At 42.1% G+C, this 18,908-nt stretch overlaps 1 protein-coding gene across 1 annotated transcript; it reads left to right on the top strand.

Moving 5' to 3' along the window:
• The first annotated feature begins 829 nt into the window (after positions 1-829).
• Positions 830-18,697, top strand: LOC115365167 (mitochondrial calcium uniporter dominant negative subunit beta). Its single transcript, XM_030060016.1, has 8 exons — positions 830-1,247; positions 14,166-14,235; positions 14,442-14,609; positions 16,752-16,856; positions 17,012-17,172; positions 17,312-17,515; positions 17,655-17,771; positions 18,400-18,697. Exons 1-8 carry the CDS (start codon positions 1,140-1,142, stop codon positions 18,475-18,477), a joined length of 1,011 nt encoding a protein of 336 aa, XP_029915876.1. The 5' UTR covers positions 830-1,139; the 3' UTR covers positions 18,478-18,697.
• Positions 18,698-18,908: the final 211 nt, after the last annotated feature.

Below are 18,908 nucleotides of genomic sequence, written 5' to 3'. Positions count from 1 at the left end.
CTACACCTTTGATAACAGCGCCCTCTGTAGGCCATTGTAATCCTTCATTACTCAAGTGCAATTTTTACTGAGCCCTGCGATGGACTGGCAACCTGTCCAGGGTGTTTCCTTGCCTTTGCCCTATGTGCGTTGGGATAGGCTCCAGAATCCCCCCGCGACCCTAATGAGGATAAGCGGTTTAGAAGATGAATGAATGAATGAATTTTTACTGATTGACTGACTGATTGACTGACTGACTGACTGACTGACTGACTGACTGACTGACTGATTGATTGATTGAAGTTTTGTGGAGCATTTACCTGAACTGAATGGTTAAGGTGAGAGGACCTGAGGGGTTGAACAGGATTGGGCTGGGGGCAAAAGTCTCTGGACAGCCAGGCTGGGTGGAATGCTCCTTAAACGGGACACCGGGGCGCCCCCTAGAGGAGCACACTGTCAAGATGCATCAACGCCCTCAAAATTTGTCACACTGACATACCTGTGGAATATCACCTGACGGAGAACACACACACACACACACACACACACACACACACACACACACACACACACACACAGCCCTGGGGATGCTCAGAGGTTCTCACAGCCCCCTACTGTGTGAGCACACCCCTGTCCTGACCTGGTTTGCCCCGTGCTTTGGTCCCTTACTTCTGAACTTTTTCAAAATCTGCATACTTTTGTGTCAGAAGTATGCAGATTTAACCACCCCTGTGAACAGAGAGGGAAGACTCAACTATCAGGGATCTGGGCGGGTGTACTCTTTGGAATTTAAAAACACAAAAAAAAAAAAAAAAAAAAAAAAAAAAAAAAAAGTGCGTACCCCCGGGTCATGGTGGCATCCAGTTTCGCCGTGCGTGTATAGCCTCCCACTCTGTTGTGTAAACCGAGTGGGAAAAAAGAGACAAAGGAAATCGAGTCAGCGGCGGATCGCGCATGTTGTCAGGAGGAAATGGTATGCAGCTCAGTTGGGCTGTGCCTCCTCTCGCCGCGTATTATCACATCTGCTGTTTTTACACGGAAAGGAAGGCAGTCCGTGTTTAACAGGAACACCCGGGCTCTGAGGCACAATTTTCGCCAAAATACCTCCGCCCGGTATGTTAAAACATCACCGGTAATCGGCGGTAGGCTTTCAAGCAGCGATGGCTTCAGTACGGATGGTCTCCAAAGTTGGGGCGAGACTTTTGGGAAGTCTTCAGCCTTTTCACTCCGCTCTCAAAACTGCTCGTCCGGCTTCGTTACTTCACAAGGTAAACGACTCTTAACTTCATACAAGTGGACGTACGATTGTTACAACATCGCATAACTATTGAAATAGGCTTTGCACTGCCCGATGGCTCGTTTCTTCACTTAATTTAGACTAAAGTAGGCCTGATAGTGCTCGGCACAATAACCCGGTTTCCAGCATTATTGTACACCGATCGAGGCCTGCTCTATTCAGTGTCGCTATTTTATGTAACATTGTTGGCCCAGTCTTAAATCAAGCTCAACAATAGAGAACAATCTCCCCTTTTCACTCGTAGCCAAGTGCTATGAAAGAGCCTGCATGAGTGTCAGTTTGTCTAATTGATGGAGTGTGCCATCAGTGTGGAATGATGTGTAGGTTATTATCATTCAGCCCAGTTCAGGTAGTGTTTTCTTTATACAGGACAAAACAGAACAGCAAATAAATTATTCAAGCGCATTACTCTACTCTACGCGCGCGTGTGTATGGGTGTGTGTGCGCGCGCGTCTACATGACTGATTATGTGCTAATCGCCCATAGTGTCTGGTTCACTGATCATTTCATTTTACATTACCCAGTTACACAAAGAATGCTCACTGAATAGTAATACGAGGGAAACTGCTTTGCAAGCCTCCATATGAACAGCTGGCGTGCACTGAATATACTTTGAGACCTTGGACAGTGAATCACACAATCCAAGGAGTCATATGTCACTGTATCGCCTGCAGCATGGTCATCATACAGGTCAACGTGGATAATGTGTCATTCTCCTACTGTCAAGTGGGTTTGCCATACTGTGCCACAGGGAAACCTACCAAGTAAATCACTGGACACAAATCATCTGCAAGGATGGATGCTCTTGCAAATGCTGTGCAAGTGGGAGCTGTGGCTCAAAGCAACACCGCATGTTGACATCATGTGGTTGTCAGTGTAGATATCTTCACATTAGTTATTTGACAAACTGATGGATGGGCCTGTTTTTTTTTTTTTTATTAGTCATCTGAATGCAGAGTAAAAATAAAATATTGTAGAGGTCAGCAGTGCTGAGCAGACTGCCAGTATATAAAGCAAAAGCACATTGTTGGAGAGTAATGCTGTATAATGAAATGAACCTTGTACAGTAGGTGTTCATGCAAGTCGATGGCATTCTGCATATACACTGACTGGCACAAGGGAATTTGATATTGTCATGCAGGATGTGGGATTGTGAACCCAAGATCTATTTTTGCTAGACGGGCACACTGTCTCATGAGTCACTTCAGGATGCAGGAATGACTAAGATGAAGTGTGTTTTGAAACTTGTCTGTATAAAATAATGCAATCTTTCTCCCGTCAAATTATCTTGGCAAAGTGCTCTTAAGACTGCACTCTGTAACTTGGCGTGGATGGGTGGCTGCCAGTAGTGACTGTTTAGCGTGCAGTGTTGTTGTTTTTTTAACCTCGAAATAGAGTTGCCAACTCTGCTCTGAGAAAGGTCCTTAGAAGCTCTCAGATGATGTCACATGGTAATTTGCATATTAATTGCAATGGTCTATCCATAGGGGATGGTGGGGCTGTGATGTGTATGGGAAGCACTGTGATGACAGGCGTCTTTGGATTCGCTGGGCAAGTGGCAGCAATTACCTAAAAGGGATACTTTGGATTTATTGACACAAGATGGTATTCCTTAATCACTCCTGGTGATATGGATTTATGGATTCATTCATGGATTGATGATGCCATCAAAGGTCAAAGGTCATTATCAGTCATCATTGTCATACTACAGTATCTACTCCCCCAGAAGACATGATTTACTCTGATTTCAACTTCATTTTGACTTATTTAAAAAGTGGGCATTAACGTTCCCGTTCTATTAGAAATAATTCCAAGATTTCCTCCTTAGATTGCTGGCCCATTTTCGCTGCCCAGTTTGCTTTTTTGGTGGCTGAATTTCATAGCAAAGACACAAGCTACCAAGGACAATCCCAAACCAAATAAAACGTGCATATATGGATAAAACTCCCTAACTATTTGACTGCTCAGAGATCCATTGCCAGACAATGGACCGGAAATGGAGACAAAAGCAGCTCTACTGTGGATATTGTTGGTATATTGGAGGTGATAAGCATCGGGATACATTGATGTTGTTGCATTTTGTTATGGGTGGGTGGGGCTTGCAACGTTAGTCATTAGCTGACCCTGTTGTTAGTCATTCAGCTACCGTATTTCACCAATTAATCGCCCGGGCGTTTAATATGCAAAATCAACTTGGACCCCGGGCGTTTAAAAGAACCAGGCGGCTATTCGCTGCAGGCCTTTATTTATTTTTGCACAGATCTGCACCAGGCCATCATCGTGATGACAGTTACCGTCCAACATATTTACAGTCGGGCAATTTAAGATTACGGTGCACCCTTTTTTTTCTAACGTTAGCTAGCGCTCTTATTTTGACAGAAAACGGAAGTGCCGCACAGTTATTGTGCGGCTAACTGTTTACTGCTGCAAAAATAAGGTGAGTAGCCTTATTTTGGGTTACCTCATTATGATGCAAATAATCGCCCCGGCGATTATTCGGGTGGGCGTTTAATACGCAAAATGGGTGCAGACCCCAGGCGTTTAAAAGAACCCGGTGGCTATTTGCGGCCAGGCGATTAATTGGTGAAATACGGTACCTCCTTATTGAGACAATTACCCACAGCTCCAACCATGGTGATCACCTCTGGAGGTAATCCTGTCCATGAATCACTATCACTTGTAGTGAGTAAGTCATACCACCATGTGTCAATAAATCCAATCTATCCCTTTAACATTGTTCCACATGGTCTGAAAATCTTGTAGATTGTAAATTTGTTCTTAGTCGCTTTTGAGAAAAACCCTGTTCTGAAAAGTAGCTAAATCCAGGGGCAAAGTTGCCAAATTAGAAATAGAGCCTCTAGTTCATGTCCTTTCCCATCACCAATCTACAGAACAGTGGGAGAAACAAAAGTTAAATGCCTTCAAGACAGGTGACATTACATTACACGGTTATATTTGTGGTTATATAATTCAAACATGGCTACAAAAATAGCCACCTGACTTATGTCAGCAACACTGAAAATGAATGGTAGTCTGTAAAATGCATCTCTAAGGAAATTTTGCCAGCTACCTCAAACCTTGCCCAAACAGCATCTGTGTGTGCAAGTTGCTTAGGCTAATGATGCTGAAAGATGTAACCAGTACATCTTATGTCCCATAGAGGCTGTTTTCTTTTTTGTAGCTTTGCAGGAACATAGCTGGCACATAGCTCCGTTTGAACTCCATCTGCATTTTGGGACCGGTGAGGTCACACCTGTGGAGCTGCACGTGTCCTGCTGCACAACACCACACTACAGTACAATCCAAAATAGTCTACAGAGCATAGAGCAGTTCTGTTTCTTGTGTACCTACTAAGTAAAATGCCTCACCAAGAAAACTTCATGCCACTGGTTGTACTTGAACACAGATGCTGATATTGGACAAACAAGCAGATGTGTGAATTCCCTTTTGTGGACCCCCGTTATTTTACTTGGATCGGAAATAAGGCAATATTTAATGATGGAAAAGGTTAAATGATTTAGCTTTAAGTGTTTGTGGAGAAGAACTCAAATTAAGTTTCATCAGGTTAATGAGAGCAGTAGATTAGGCATGAGCCCCCCCACAAACATTGCCAGTATGCAGTTGATAAAAGCTAAAGTATCTCAGTTTTAGCAGTTAATTGGATTCACTTCAACAGGTTTGAAGTGGCCAGACACAAATGCACCAGCATAAAGTATACCAAGCTTCTCTCCTCCTCCCTTTTCTTTCTCTCTCTCTCTCTCTCTCTCTCTCTCTCACACACACACACACACACACATTATGAATGTAAATCTGTTCCCACCTATCCTATCCTGTTCCTCTGCTATGCTTATGCAACTTGTTGTAGAGTGTTTGCACAAAGCTAGTAAAAGCATTGGTTCAGCTACTTTATGGGTCATATCATGGTCATTCATACTGGTCATGATTAGCTGACAAAATCTGTGAATGTACTGGTAATCAGTAATATCCCAACATTGTCGTAGAAAAAATATCACCAAAAGCCAGCCATCTCATTCATGGTAGTGATATTATTGTCTTTGTTGGTCCAAAAATACTCAGTAGCTTGGTTAACACACACACATACACACACACACACACACACACACACACACACCCATAAAGGCCTCATTTTGATGCTCCTACAAGAAACCTTTGCATGCTATTCTATTCTATTCTATTCTATTCTGTTTTCCAAGCCCATGAAGTCCTCTCTTTAATATCACACTTTTGCTTTGCTTTATTCAAGGCATCACTTGCTCTCATTATTTCAGCCCCTCTAGTTTTAGTTTGATGGCTAAAATCTAAAACAAACAAAACAAAAACATCTGTTTTTGTTGGTCACTCCTGTGTATTATAATAACCCTGCGTGTTTTTTGGTCACCACACAGGCTTTTTGCTTGCACTTTCCCCTGCATTGTCTGGCACTGGGTCATTGCTTGCTTAATGGTAAATTTGTTACATACAGACGATGAATAATGAGTGGGCAGCGGCAGAACAAACTCAGCATCACTAATTCACCTTGAGTGTACTGCGGGGCTGTCAGCTTACTCTTGGCAATCGTGCCGTGCTTGGTGTTCCAGACTTCATTATGCTACTATGATTGTTTTCCACAGCTTTATGCTAGCCAGTGACTGTAGATAAGAAATAAATCATTTGGCTGCATGATCACTGTGTGGTGTGAAAGTAGAATTGCCTATAGCTGCCCTCATTGTGGTGAAAGTGCTTGGCTTGATGGTTTTTCTCAGTGGTGATCATTTGCTGAAGGCGGTGCAAATTTGATTGCTGAACTCGGAGTGCTTTATCTCCTGTGGACTCTTAGTGGGAAATGGCTCATTTTACTATTTTGTAAATGGGATGTGACAAGGAAGCGAGATCTAACCGCATGAGAACATTATCTGAATTTTATAATACATAGCTGCCTGGGTATCAGGTAGGTTAGGTATAATTTTTTGCATTATACAAGGCTTAATGCATTTTAGGCTAATTGATGGCCCTATATGTGCTCTGGCAGTGATTGTTTTGTATAATCTTCTGCATAGCCATTCTTAACAACCATTCCCAATCCATGTATAATAGGTGAATTAAGCCCCTTTTCTGAATGTCTCAGCTCAGCCAGCTGATCACTTGGCCTTTCTGTTCCTGACTGACAAGAGACGAGTCATGCTCGACATTTTTTTTACTAGGACAACATCCACAGAAATAGAATGGGACTGAACTCCAAGAAGGAGCAGGTGGACATAACCCTAAGGAGCTCTTTCATACTTAGGTTTCACTCAGATGATATATGGAGCAGCGCTGCCCCACAGTGCACGACAGGAAATGGCTGTAATAAACAATTATCCAACACTTTGGAAACTATGTTTTGAAAGTTAAATGTGTTTGCTGTGCGTCAGGACTCATGGAGAGATATTTATACATCTTGCACTTAGCCTGACATGGATTTTAAAACTACTTGCAATCTGCTTGAGCCAATACATTATTCATCCACAGGCTATACATTCATAGACATAAAAAATGCAGACAGTATCAGCGTCGGTGAATAAATATGTAAACCAAATAATGTAGCAGCTTTCTATGACTTTACCCTACCTGTGTCTGGTTCAGTTGTGTTCTTTTTCCAATAGCTGTAATCACTTGCAACTATTTGTATGTTTTGTCATGTCAACATGTTGAACATATGGGACAAATGACGTTTTGTTGAACTTTAGAAGTGCTATATTGTATTTCTGTTACAAGCCCATGGCCAGACTGTTTTTACTCTGACTGCACATTTGCACAGTCTCCCAAAGGATGTAAACACTGTGTGATTATGATGATCCTTGTGAAATAAGTGATGTGATAACAAACCTATTTGGGCTATTTATTTCATAGCACTGTTAATAAATGGTGTTAGAGGTTTGTGTATGTCTAAGTGTACCCATAGGACAAAGCAATCTGAGGAATCTGCTCAGCCATATGATTACTTTCACTAGCTTGCAGAATATTGAAAAGGAAGCACATTTTAATTGTTTGTTGCCCACCAGTGATTGAAGTTATAAGGTGTATGAAGTTATAAAGCTAAGTATGATCCTAATGTTGAGTGAAAAGTAGGCCAAACCTCAAGCCCTAACCATATATAAAGTTGTGAGGAAAATCAAATCCTAAATTTAAGCAGGTTGTTCCCTCAGTGAACCTTAATCTAAAGTTCAAAGTAGCTCCTAGCCTCAGTGTTAGCACTTCTTACCCTGATGTGACATTTTGATGATGCATTGCTTCACTATGTGTGACGAAACAGGCAATATGATTCGCACAAGTTGGGGGGGGGTTCTTTGGTGGCAGCTTTCCATTTTAATCAAGGAAGTGGAGTTGGTGCTGCCTGGCTGAGAGGCATTTTTGCTCCCATCAATCTGACTCTTCTAGACCAGGGAATAACGAAATCGCACAGTGTCCCTCTTAAGTCCATCTTCCTACACTTTTGTTATAGGTGCTGTGCTAGGCTGCTAAGTAAATACACCAACTGTTTGCTGACTTGAGTCATATGGTAATTTGGCCACAGAACAGTGATCTAAGCTTTCTAGAAAAAATATGGGTCCTGTCTCCTCTTGTCACCCTGCACCACCCATACTGACTGCAGCAAGCTTGTGCAAGACGCAGATGAGCAGTCCTTTGAAACCGAGAATTACCCCCTTCCCCGTGGCATTCAGAATAACAATTTGGAAAGCTGTCAGGAACTTGTCAGACCTGCTTGACTAAGAGCCAACTTGCCTTTCCAGGACTGTTGTCTCATTTCTTACTTCCATCCCATCCTTTATGCATACTTTACACAACGTTGCCTTTCCACGACCTGCACCCATGCTCATCCCTCTCTATCACCTTTTTGTTCTTATCCTACTGGAACATTAACTGGATAACACAAGATGAATGCTTCAATGCAAATCTCTTCCATGGTAGCGTGGTGGCTGATGTGAGTCACACTGACAGCAGGCAGCAATTTGGTCTCTATTCTTGGCACCCGTCATTTTTCACCCCAGCCCTGAGACCATTTATCGCGCATACGCCCACCTCCTTTTGCTTTTGCCTTATGTGCAGCCAGCAAGATAATTCATCCAGCTGTAATCAGAAATATGTGTATATGGAACAGGCTATTGGAACACATCTGTGTTTAGAAAAATCCTACTAACGCAGACTGACTCACTTTGCCTTTGCTTAGTGGAATCAAACCCCATGATGAGGGTGGGAGCACTTACCTCAGGGTGTTCAGGTAGGGTGCAACAGGCCATTTCTCAAATGTGACAGGACCCATAATGGAGGGACTGCAGGGAAAATGAGGCTGCCTGTCACCGTGATAACCCTGATCATTGCTCGAGCAGGAAGGCCGGGCCTGCTTTATCACTGAGGAGGGAAATGGCAGTTTGTCACCATATTGCTTGGTTTTCACACCCTAGCCTTTGTTGGCCTTCCTCTCCGACTCATCTTGTTCCTCAAATGCTTAATATTTCCAAAAAAAAAAAAAAATATATATATATAGAGAGAGAGAGAGAGATGGGACAAATTTCAACTCTTAAAACCAGCGCTACCACTGTTTGAACATTTTGGCCTGCTGGTGGCGCTAGAGGAAAATTGACTAGTATCGTTATCTACCTAACATGAGTGTTGCCTGCAAATTTCATGGCAATCAGTCATATACATTTTGAGATATGCACATCATGAGAGATGAAAAATTTTACCTGCTAATGTGTCACTTATGACTTTAATTGTTGGACTGCTGGTTGTGTTTTGTTTTTGAAAAAACTCAAAATGACTGCTTCACATCAACAATATTAGTGTAATTAATGATTAGTTTCATGATTAGATTGAAATAGGGCACAATGTTCATGATTGTCATGGGGTGGGACTTGTGCATTCTCTGAACAGAGTTCTGGTCACAAGCCGGTGTGCCAGCAGGTGGCGGGTGGGCAGAGAATATTTACATATTCATAGATCTGGCCTTTTCCAGTGAGGGCAAGACTTTGCATTACATTTAAGGCAGATAATATTTCATGGAAAAACCTTGTAAATATGTCATATTTATGAACAGAGGTTGTTTTTATTGGGCTTTAGGGTCTTAATAAATAACTGAAGGGGGACTTTTATTAATGTAAGTATCACCAGTGTTTATCCTGCTTTTCCCTGTCAGAATGGCTGCTGTGAAAGGGGTCTATTGGAAGGGTAGGGAGAGCAGTTTGTGTCTTTTGATTTCATAAACTGAGAGACACAGAACATCTCTGCTGCGTATCTGCTGGCAGTGACATGGGCCATATCGTCTGTTCCTCATTTTCGAACACAAATTGTAGTCTGTGAGCTGTGGCAATGCTGCAGGATTTTTTTTTTTTTTTTTTTTTTTTTTTGTGTACAGCAGGCCAGTGTCTGCAATCTTTAACCTGTAGCCTGTTGCAACTCTTCATTAGATGCTTCTATTCCCCTTGTGTGTTTATCAGTGCTGGTGGAGTAGGTGAGTGCATTTGTGTGACTCTCTGAGCATGTATGTACACTATTACCGCCAGTTTTGAGGTTGGATGTACCAGCATGTGTGTGTTTACTGTTGCTCGTGCCACACCATCTTTTCAGTCCCAGTTTTCAGTTTCAGACTCATTACTCAACTCTCCAGGTCATACTCTCCATAACACCACTGCACTTATTATGGATTGTGTTTGCTTCTACTCTCATGGTAGCTAAAACATTTTTTCAGCATTGCTCTTTATTTGTGGGGGCTTAGTGGGCAGCGCTGTCGCCTCACAGCATGCAGGTCTTGTTTAAAACCTCAACCCCTTTCCTTCCGGTGGGGAGTTGACAGCTTCTCACTGTGTTTTCCATGGGTTTCATCTGGGTGTGCTGTTTCCCTCCCACGGTCCAAACACATGCATTTCAGGTGAACTGGTGACTGATTCTAAGTTGCCCATGGGTATGAATGTGGGTGTGTTTGTCTGTGTTAGCCTGAGATGAACTGGTGGCCTGCGGTGTGGAAAATGGATGGATGGGTTTTCTTTACTTTATTGTGCTGTTCTCTTGTACTCCAAGTGCACTGCCATCCAGTTTCCTATAGACAGTGATCTTACAGGGGGAGGAGCGTAGCTTTGGAAAATGCACCATATCATTAATTCCTGTAATGCCCCCAAGGTTCATTACATGCCACAGCAACCACATTCCACTGACGTACGATGGGCATGGTGTGTGTGTGCACAGCATATAAACTGCCTCAGATCGGGCAGATATTCAATTAACTTGCCAGTGATCTTACACACAGACACACACACATGCATGCATGTATACAGACAGTGGTGTGTCTTCAGTAAATTGGCTCTTGCAGCTGATGTCTGGCTCCTGGTCGCTGCACTCTCCTCATCTCAGCAATGTGCCGTGTGCTGAGCACCCAACGTTCCTCCACAGCAGAACTACGTCTGACACAAAACACTGCTAATGAGACTGGAGACATAATAGGCATTTTTTTCACATCTCACACCTTCCCATTTTGCATGTCTGTTGACAGTCATTGCCTGCCACTTTAATCAAGTAGTGGACTAGTATATAACACCATCTCCCAGGCTGTGTGAGATGTTGATCATTTGTTTTCTGTCTGGGGTTAACTCCTAACAATCTCCAGAAAAATCGACTCCTTGTGTTGATGGCACACTCACAAGCCCGGGAATGTGTGCTTCGTTTCACAGCATGCAAGAGACTTTTTTTTTTCTAAACACAGGGAATTCATACCCTTTGTTTATCATTATCTCAAGTAAACTTCCCTGTAAAGCTTTTGATGCGTGCCGCTGTTCTTGTGTGATGTATCCGTTGGGATGACACAGTCTACTGTACCGAAAGTTGTCTTGTATCCCTCAGAGAGAGGGGCCTAATTCCTACATTTCCACTAAATCTGCGCCGTCCATGGAGAGCAGTTGCGCCGATGCATGAGAGTACAGTAAGGCGGTGTGACATGTTTCAGAACTGGATGATAACAGTTGGAGATCGCACACAAGCAGAACGGCTCAGATCTCACTGGGATTGCTGTTTCTTTGTCAAGCGGTACTAGCCCACGATTTTAAGGACTCTCCAGGCAAAAACAAAGTTATTCAAGCTGTAAATTGTCTTCCTTACCCAGCTACACCAGCTTGCGGTTTTGCTGTCTACTGGGTGCTGTTATCATGGCCAGCTGGTCCAAAACATCATATCTTAGCCATGTGGGGACATAAGGAAATCCTGACTTTACTGTCGTTGTCACCTTCTTGTTTGTATCGTTCAAGTGCTTAAAACATTAGGCCCTCACGGCCATGGAAATATGGAATTAATATATTTTTTCCAATGCTTTAAAACTGCAACTTAACCAGAATGGTGGCAAGAAGGTGGCAATATTATGCAACTAAAAGTTTATACTGTCAGCAGAAATGACACTTGTTGACAAATAAATGAGTACATCTCTGCAATTGTGTCATACCTGCCTCAAAAAACTTTTATCTTTTTTTCCACATAGATTTTCAGTCCTGTTTTTTTCAGTTTTGGCTCGCTGCTTTTCCAAGTTCAATGAGCCTTTCATCTTCAGCTCAGTGTTGAAATGTAGAAAGTATAGTTGATGCGCACACACACACACACACGTTCTCTCTTTCTCCCTCTCTCTCTCTCTCTCTCTCTCTGCACCATCTTGCTTATGTGGTTTCCCTTCTCTCTTCCTCTATAGAGCTGTCCTACCAGAGTACACGATGTCCAGACAGCCATTTTTTGTAATTTATCATTTGAGCGTTGCTTGGCTTACTGCAGGCCCACAGGTCCACTACAACTCGTGCTACTCCATCTGGCCAGTTTGCCTCTCATCATCATGAATTATTGTCTGTGGGGTTAAAACTGTGACTCAGAGCAACGCCTCCACTCATAAGGATAATAAGTTACTGCTATATTTGAATGTTTGACCCCTATTAAAGCCCCATCTCCATGACCAGCGATGTGTGAGAACTGCAGATCTGGCCTCTGCACCGCCACTGTGACTTACGGCTGTTCTACCCTCTTAGCCAATAGGAATGGACGGTTCCCCTGGTCCTCTTTAATGTGATATTGATTGGATGAATTCCTGGCTGCAGAACAAAGAGGCATGCGGGAGTGGCTGTCATGTCCCTGGATGTCAGTATGACACACATGTATTCACATGGGACCGCATTGATTTTCTGCTGAATAAGAAAGAAATAAAGGTATCCAATTTTTTAACAGTTGCACCAAAGGTTGTGTTTAAAGGGCAAAGATGGTTTGCTCCATGCATGCAGATATAGCAGGTTCTACAGGGTGTCTGTAGGCTCTCAAAAAATCTTAAATTCAATTTAGTAGATATTAGGCCTTAATAGTCATTAAATAGTCTCTGACTTTGAATGTATGAGGTCTTCATTTCCACATGAACATGTTTTCTAATTTAATTTATCCACCTTTTAATTTCTTTTTGACAAAAGTTGTCAAGCTCTTCTGCATGAAATTCAACATTTCTGATGTTACACAACTCCAAAACTGCCACTGAACCTAATACTGTCTTTATATTGGCATGCTACACTTAATCTTTTGGGAAAATGTCTATTGCAGATGAGTCACTTTATATGTAGTCATATACTACATTTACATGCACATAAGAAACCACATTATTCACTTTAGTACTTTCACCTCTCTGATACCTGCAGACACCTTGCTCTAGATTTTCAGCGTGCATAAAAATTCAGCTCTAACCATATGAGCCACTTTTTACTGGAGAGGATAAATATTCTAAATCTAAGTCTAGTTTGACCTAATCATATGTTAGCCATATGTTCTGAACATACTCTACATATATATTTTTTGTGATCATTGCATATGCATTGGCAATCTGGTTTGGGTTACTTAAGCTATTGTGAATTAAGCCATTTATTTAAAAGAGAGGTGAAATCAAACGGCCATATTCAATTCAAATTCCCTGAAATTATGTAAGTAATCACTCAATTCCTAACCCAACCCTGTCATGTGGATGTAATGCAGTGCCACCCTAGCCTGTCCTGGCATCCAGGTGCAGTACCAACCATTCCATTCAGAATAAAGCTAGCCATGTTCAGCAGTAGAGTTACTAAGGTTGTCACTCACATTGAAATGCAAAGCTGACAGCCCTTGACCTCTGTCTTGCCCATTGTCTTGAAGCAAAATCCATTGTGACTACAGCATCATATGGTGAAAGGCCTGTCTTAGAGCACTTCCTCGGTAGATTCAGATGCTGAGTAGAAATAGATTAAGCATCTCAACTGAAGGAATTAACCCCAAAGAGTGTGGAATATGGCACAGAGAAGTAGTCTTGTCCACTACAGTGACGAGGTGTTCCCTGTGGATGCATTCACCATTATCATTATAATCATATCATCAGTATGGGCTGGGACCTGCAGAGAGCTGGTGCTTCTTATTGAGCCACAGCAGCATTTCACCACACATTAAATGCTGTAACCTATTTTTTCTTTTTTTAATTTTATCTTAAACTCATGCATCAGCAAAAAGAGGAAGTTTAATCAGCAGAATTGCACTGTATGTGGTGAGCTGTTGGGATTACACCCGGTTTCACATGGCAGTGAAATGCATACTTAACTCTATACTGCATTTCATCATAAAGTTATAGCTGTAGAAATTTAGTTTAGAGTGCAGGCAGTCAAAGCACAGAGTTAAAGCCCCCAAAAATCAAGTCATACTGCCCAAACATTGGCAGACAACTTGCTGACCGATCCTTTTTCCAGCAGGATTTTCTGGCGCTGTTTACCCTCCACACTCTGCAAGCATTATAGTTCACCAAGGGAGGGATATACTTTTAAGCATGAATGAAAAGAATGAGTGAGCTAATAACTAATTCTCTCTTTTTCTCTTTCTTCCTGTACAGATTCAAGACAGGAGGCCCCTACTGGCACACCATCAAGCGCTTTTCTACAGTACACTCCCTCCCCCCAGTGGTAAGATATTGTTATTACATCCACATGACAATGTAACTACTATGATATGCATGACTATCCATACTTGACCCTTTAAATTCACCCACACGGAGTAAAAGCCAAATTTACCATGTCACTTTAACTTAACCACACATGCTTATATATGAGAGTGGGTATGAAACCGCAGTGCAGTGCTCTGAAGCAGGCATCCCGCGGCTGGGTTGCAGATGTCTCTTTGCAGTACAGATATGGTCGCCTGGTGCTGGAGGTGCCGCTGCCCTCCAGAAATGAGAAGTGTCTCTTCTTCCTTCGGCCCATGCTGATGAGTGTGGGAGACCTGATTGCTGATCTGCAGAGAGAAGACCCCGGAGTGACTGCCTGTGTACTCTCCAAAGGTAGGACACACATATGCACGATATACTTTTTGTGCATTTTTTATACACTGTAGCCTGGTTTGTCAGATTTATTTCAGCTGATGGTAGAGTAGCAACTAACTGCTGTTCTTGAGTGCCTTGGGCATCCCTCTGGAGCAGAAATGTCAGAGATACGGCCTGCAGGCCAAATCTGGCCCACAAGCATGTCTCATCCAGCCCCCAAGGTGTTTTAGAGGCAAAAGGGAATAAGCAAACATATTCGTTTTTATTTTTAAAGTGAAATGTTATAGTTAGTTAAAACCACCAGGCTAGTTGCTGAATTTTTCAAAAAAGATGGAAAGAGCAGTATTTGCTTCTTGGAGGTAAATGGAAAACCTGTATGCTATATATGTGTTTCATTTCTCTCTTCTGCTTTATGTAATTCTACATTATGTATTATTTCCATGTGCCAACATGCAATTTCTCATTCAGCCTACCAATGTAGGCTACAAATTGATTGATGTGAAATAATAAATCAGAAATGGATTGATGTGAAATAATAAATCAGAAAGTAGCCTAAAATATCCATGTGTTGGCTCGGGTCATATTGGCGTTAGCAAAAAATAATCCAGCCCTTGTGATGTTTCATTTGAACAAATGCAGCCCACTGCCTAACATGAATCTGACACCCCTGTTCCAGAGAGCAGTTTGACACCAAGGGTTTTTTTTCTGAGCTCTAGTCCAGTGGTTTTCAAAGTAGAGTCCAGGGACCACCAGTCGTCCTTGGGAGGGCTTCTACAGGGTCCCAGAAAAATGAGGAATAGTTTAATTTCAGTGTAATTTAATTCCTTAGAAACTGTAACTATCTGAAGAAAAGTGTGTGATGATTTTAACGTTATGTTTGATTTCACCTCTTTGAATCAGTTTGTCAATTCAAGTATGACATGTAAACAATGTAATAGTTTACATAAACCAAATGCCAAAGGCAAAATTATTTGTAATGGGTGACTGCAGCTGAGTGATTGTCAACTTGGAGGTCTAGAAAATGAAAATGTTTGAAAACTCCTGCTCTTGATAAGTGATTCTCAACCTTTCTGGCTCATTACCCCTTAAAACAAAGTAATGCCAGCTCATAAACCCTGTCACAGGCTGCACTTGCAGAGTGCTGAACAGTTCAACCAGAGAGTTTATTTTCCCCTCTCAGATTGTTCCATTTGATTATCAGAGGACTATGTATTGTAGACACAAGATGTGTTTTTTTCCTATTCCATAAATTGTCTTCAGACTTCCCAGAATTATCCTGTGGTCCTCTGGGGGGTCCTGAGCCCAGGTTGAGAGCTTTTTTTCTGTAAAAATGTTTCCCTAGAACATTTTGCACTGATGTTCAGCTTTCAAAATGATCATAGGAGGACGCAGTGCCAATTTCTCCAAAAAGCCATTAACAGTCCGTAATGCAGCAGTTGTGGTTTGAGTAAAAAGGTGCTTTTTCTCAACTCACTATTCCTCCCTGCACCCAAATGTAAAACCCTGCTGGATGCAACCAGTTCAGGCATGTTCTCTCATGTGGAAAACATTCTGTGGAAGGTAGCAAAATCTTCTCCATCACAAAACAGTTAATGGAACACGTTCAGCAACACAGTTGCAGTGTGTTCAAGAGTAGAAAGGTCCTTCTATTATGCATGCAAAATTATGTTGTTTATTTAAGAATGTTGTAATTTTCTTGATTAGTTGAGCGGCTTTATTTGTATCATCTCAAACTGTTGACTCCCAATCTGGTGTTTGCTCAGCTTAGGCTTCTCTGAGTAGCATATGTTGCACTGAGATGTTATATATTAAGTGTTACTGGTTTTACAGAGAGAGAAGGAAGCATTGCATGCTCTAATGGCTCATATGACAGGTGCTCTTTAGTGGGGCAGGTGAAAGTACAAGAAATAAAATTGTGGAAGTCTTGCTTAATATCAGTCTTTAGGTAGTGCACTCAAACATAGCAGTGGCAGTCAGTGGGTTAATACCAATGGAACAATACATACAAAAAAAAAACAAGCAAAGAGATATTATATACATATATGTGTACAAATAAACCACAAGGTTTTGGTTAACATTCTGTTTATTGTGTTTTTATTGTACTTTGAACTTTGAGTAATTTCATCAGTACTGACGTGGGCGTGTGTCCCCCTCTGACAGATGGAGAGCGAGTGGCCAACACCACACTGTTAGACTCTCTGCTGGACAAGGACTTCCAGCTCATCATCAACGATGCCGTATACAATGTCAGCTCTCCTGAAAAAGGTAAAAATAATTCTCTTTCCAGTCACCTTAATACTTTTTCTTTGCCTCTCAATTGCTTGTAGGTTATTTGAACTTAATAATGCTGATAATCTCTTTGAGCATGGTGGTCAAGCATTTTCCCTTCTCTTCTCGCAACTTGTCCTTTTCCACTGTAGCGTGTGTGTCAAATGAGCATGTCATGGAGTTGGAGGACATGAAGCACGTTGTGCATCTGCTCCACACTGCGCTCCACCTGCCTGACCACCACCTGCTCAAAGAGAGGCAGCTGCTGGAGAAACTGGACAGCCTCAAACAAGAGCTCTCACCTCTGGAAAAGGTAGGAGATTTATCCCTGCAGCTCTGTGTGTGTGTGGCTCCTTAAGTGCTTTTTGGACAGCACTAAAGTAAGGAGGAGTTTTACTGGACAGGTGTTGCTTTGCCGCTAACCCATTGCTCCTTGTGTCACTGACCGTCAGACCAGGGCCAAGCTGTCCCGTAAGGCCGAGTTCCAGTCGTCCAGGGCTATCTGGGCCGGCATGGCCCTGTTGTCTGTGCAGGGCGGTGCTCTGGCCTGGCTCACCTGGTGGGTCTACTCTTGGGACGTCATGGAGCCCGTCACCTACTTCATCACTTACGCCACCAGCATGGGAGCCTTCGCCTATTACATCCTCACCAAGCAGGTGAGACTGAGGGACACACATCGGATTGGATTCCAGTTAATGCTGCATCAAATCTAGAGTACAACCGTACAAAATCATCCACATGTGTTTACTTTGTCTGCCCAGACTAATTTTAATCACAATATATTCTTTTCCTTAGGATTATATATACACAGAAGCAAAAGACAGACAGTTCCTGAATTACTTTTACAAGGGAGCCAAGAAGATGCATTTCAATGTGGAAAAATACAATGAGCTGAAGGACGAACTGGCTCAGGTGTGTTGATACTGTTTCATTTATCCATGTAGTTATTAGGATCCCCAATTAACTGACCCCTAAATCAGTGACCACCAGTTCTCAGGGGGTCCATGCTCACATTCATAGCTGCAAGCAATTTTGAGCCTCCACTGATTCTGACTTCCATGTCCTGGGACTGTGAGCCGCCATGCAGTCAGTATGTTATTGTTGAGCAGCTCCTACAAACAACGTTAATGTGTAATGGCACAAATCAAAGCTACAACTCTCCAGATTCCTGTGATGTGCCATCCTGCATTCTGTGCCGTCAATTTATGGAAGTATTTGTATCAGGCTTTTGATATTCAAACAATTATAGGTGTATAACAGACTAAATAGGTTTTAGTATAATCAGATATTTCTAGAAAATTATACCTTCAGTCACTCTTCTTGCTAAGATTCTACAGCAAGTAAGGGATAATTAACAAGCAGGTTGACGCACACCGAGAAGTTGATTATCCTGCTTATACCATGGTAATTTGTCGGCAGTATAAACAAAAGGGGAGGAAACTATTTTGAAAAAAATCCATTGGCGTGTTTTCCTTCCTGGTTATTTTATCAAGCCGATAACTCAGCTATGCTTCCTTTTATTTCTGGTCCTGTGTGTCAGGTGGAGGAGGACCTGAGGCGTCTGAGGAATCCCACTGAACTTCAGCAGCCAATTGAACAGATCCAGCCAAAGCCATGAACGGAGTCAAGCCATGAAGAGTACTCACTCCCATGCACACACCAGACCAGAGCAAAAACACTTCAACACCATTTCTTCCACTTTATTTTGATAATGGTGCCTTTTATTAGGAATCCATATCATTTTCGCCTTGTTTACAGTCTTGATAATAATGCTAAGTGTACCCTTTAGAAAAAAAACATATCTTGAGAAATATTCGAATAAATTCTTCAAAACATCACTGGCTGTATCCTTTGTTTAGCATCTTTGTTGGAATTCCAGTCAGCTTCTAGGTGTTCATTCCAACTGATTGCATGTTACCTCTCCATAATTAAGTGTAAGCAAACAAATGTGAATAACTGAGAGGAAACTTGCTCAACAGTTTATTGCACATCATTCCAGAATATTTCAATGAACAGTAATCATTGCCATAATCGTTCAAGCCCAAGCAT

This window comes from Myripristis murdjan, chromosome 1 (genome assembly GCF_902150065.1).
Source record: "Myripristis murdjan chromosome 1, fMyrMur1.1, whole genome shotgun sequence".
Lineage (NCBI taxonomy): Eukaryota > Metazoa > Chordata > Actinopteri > Holocentriformes > Holocentridae > Myripristis > Myripristis murdjan.
Note: the sequence above shows the minus strand (reverse complement) of the source record. Positions and strands in the feature narration are given on the sequence as shown.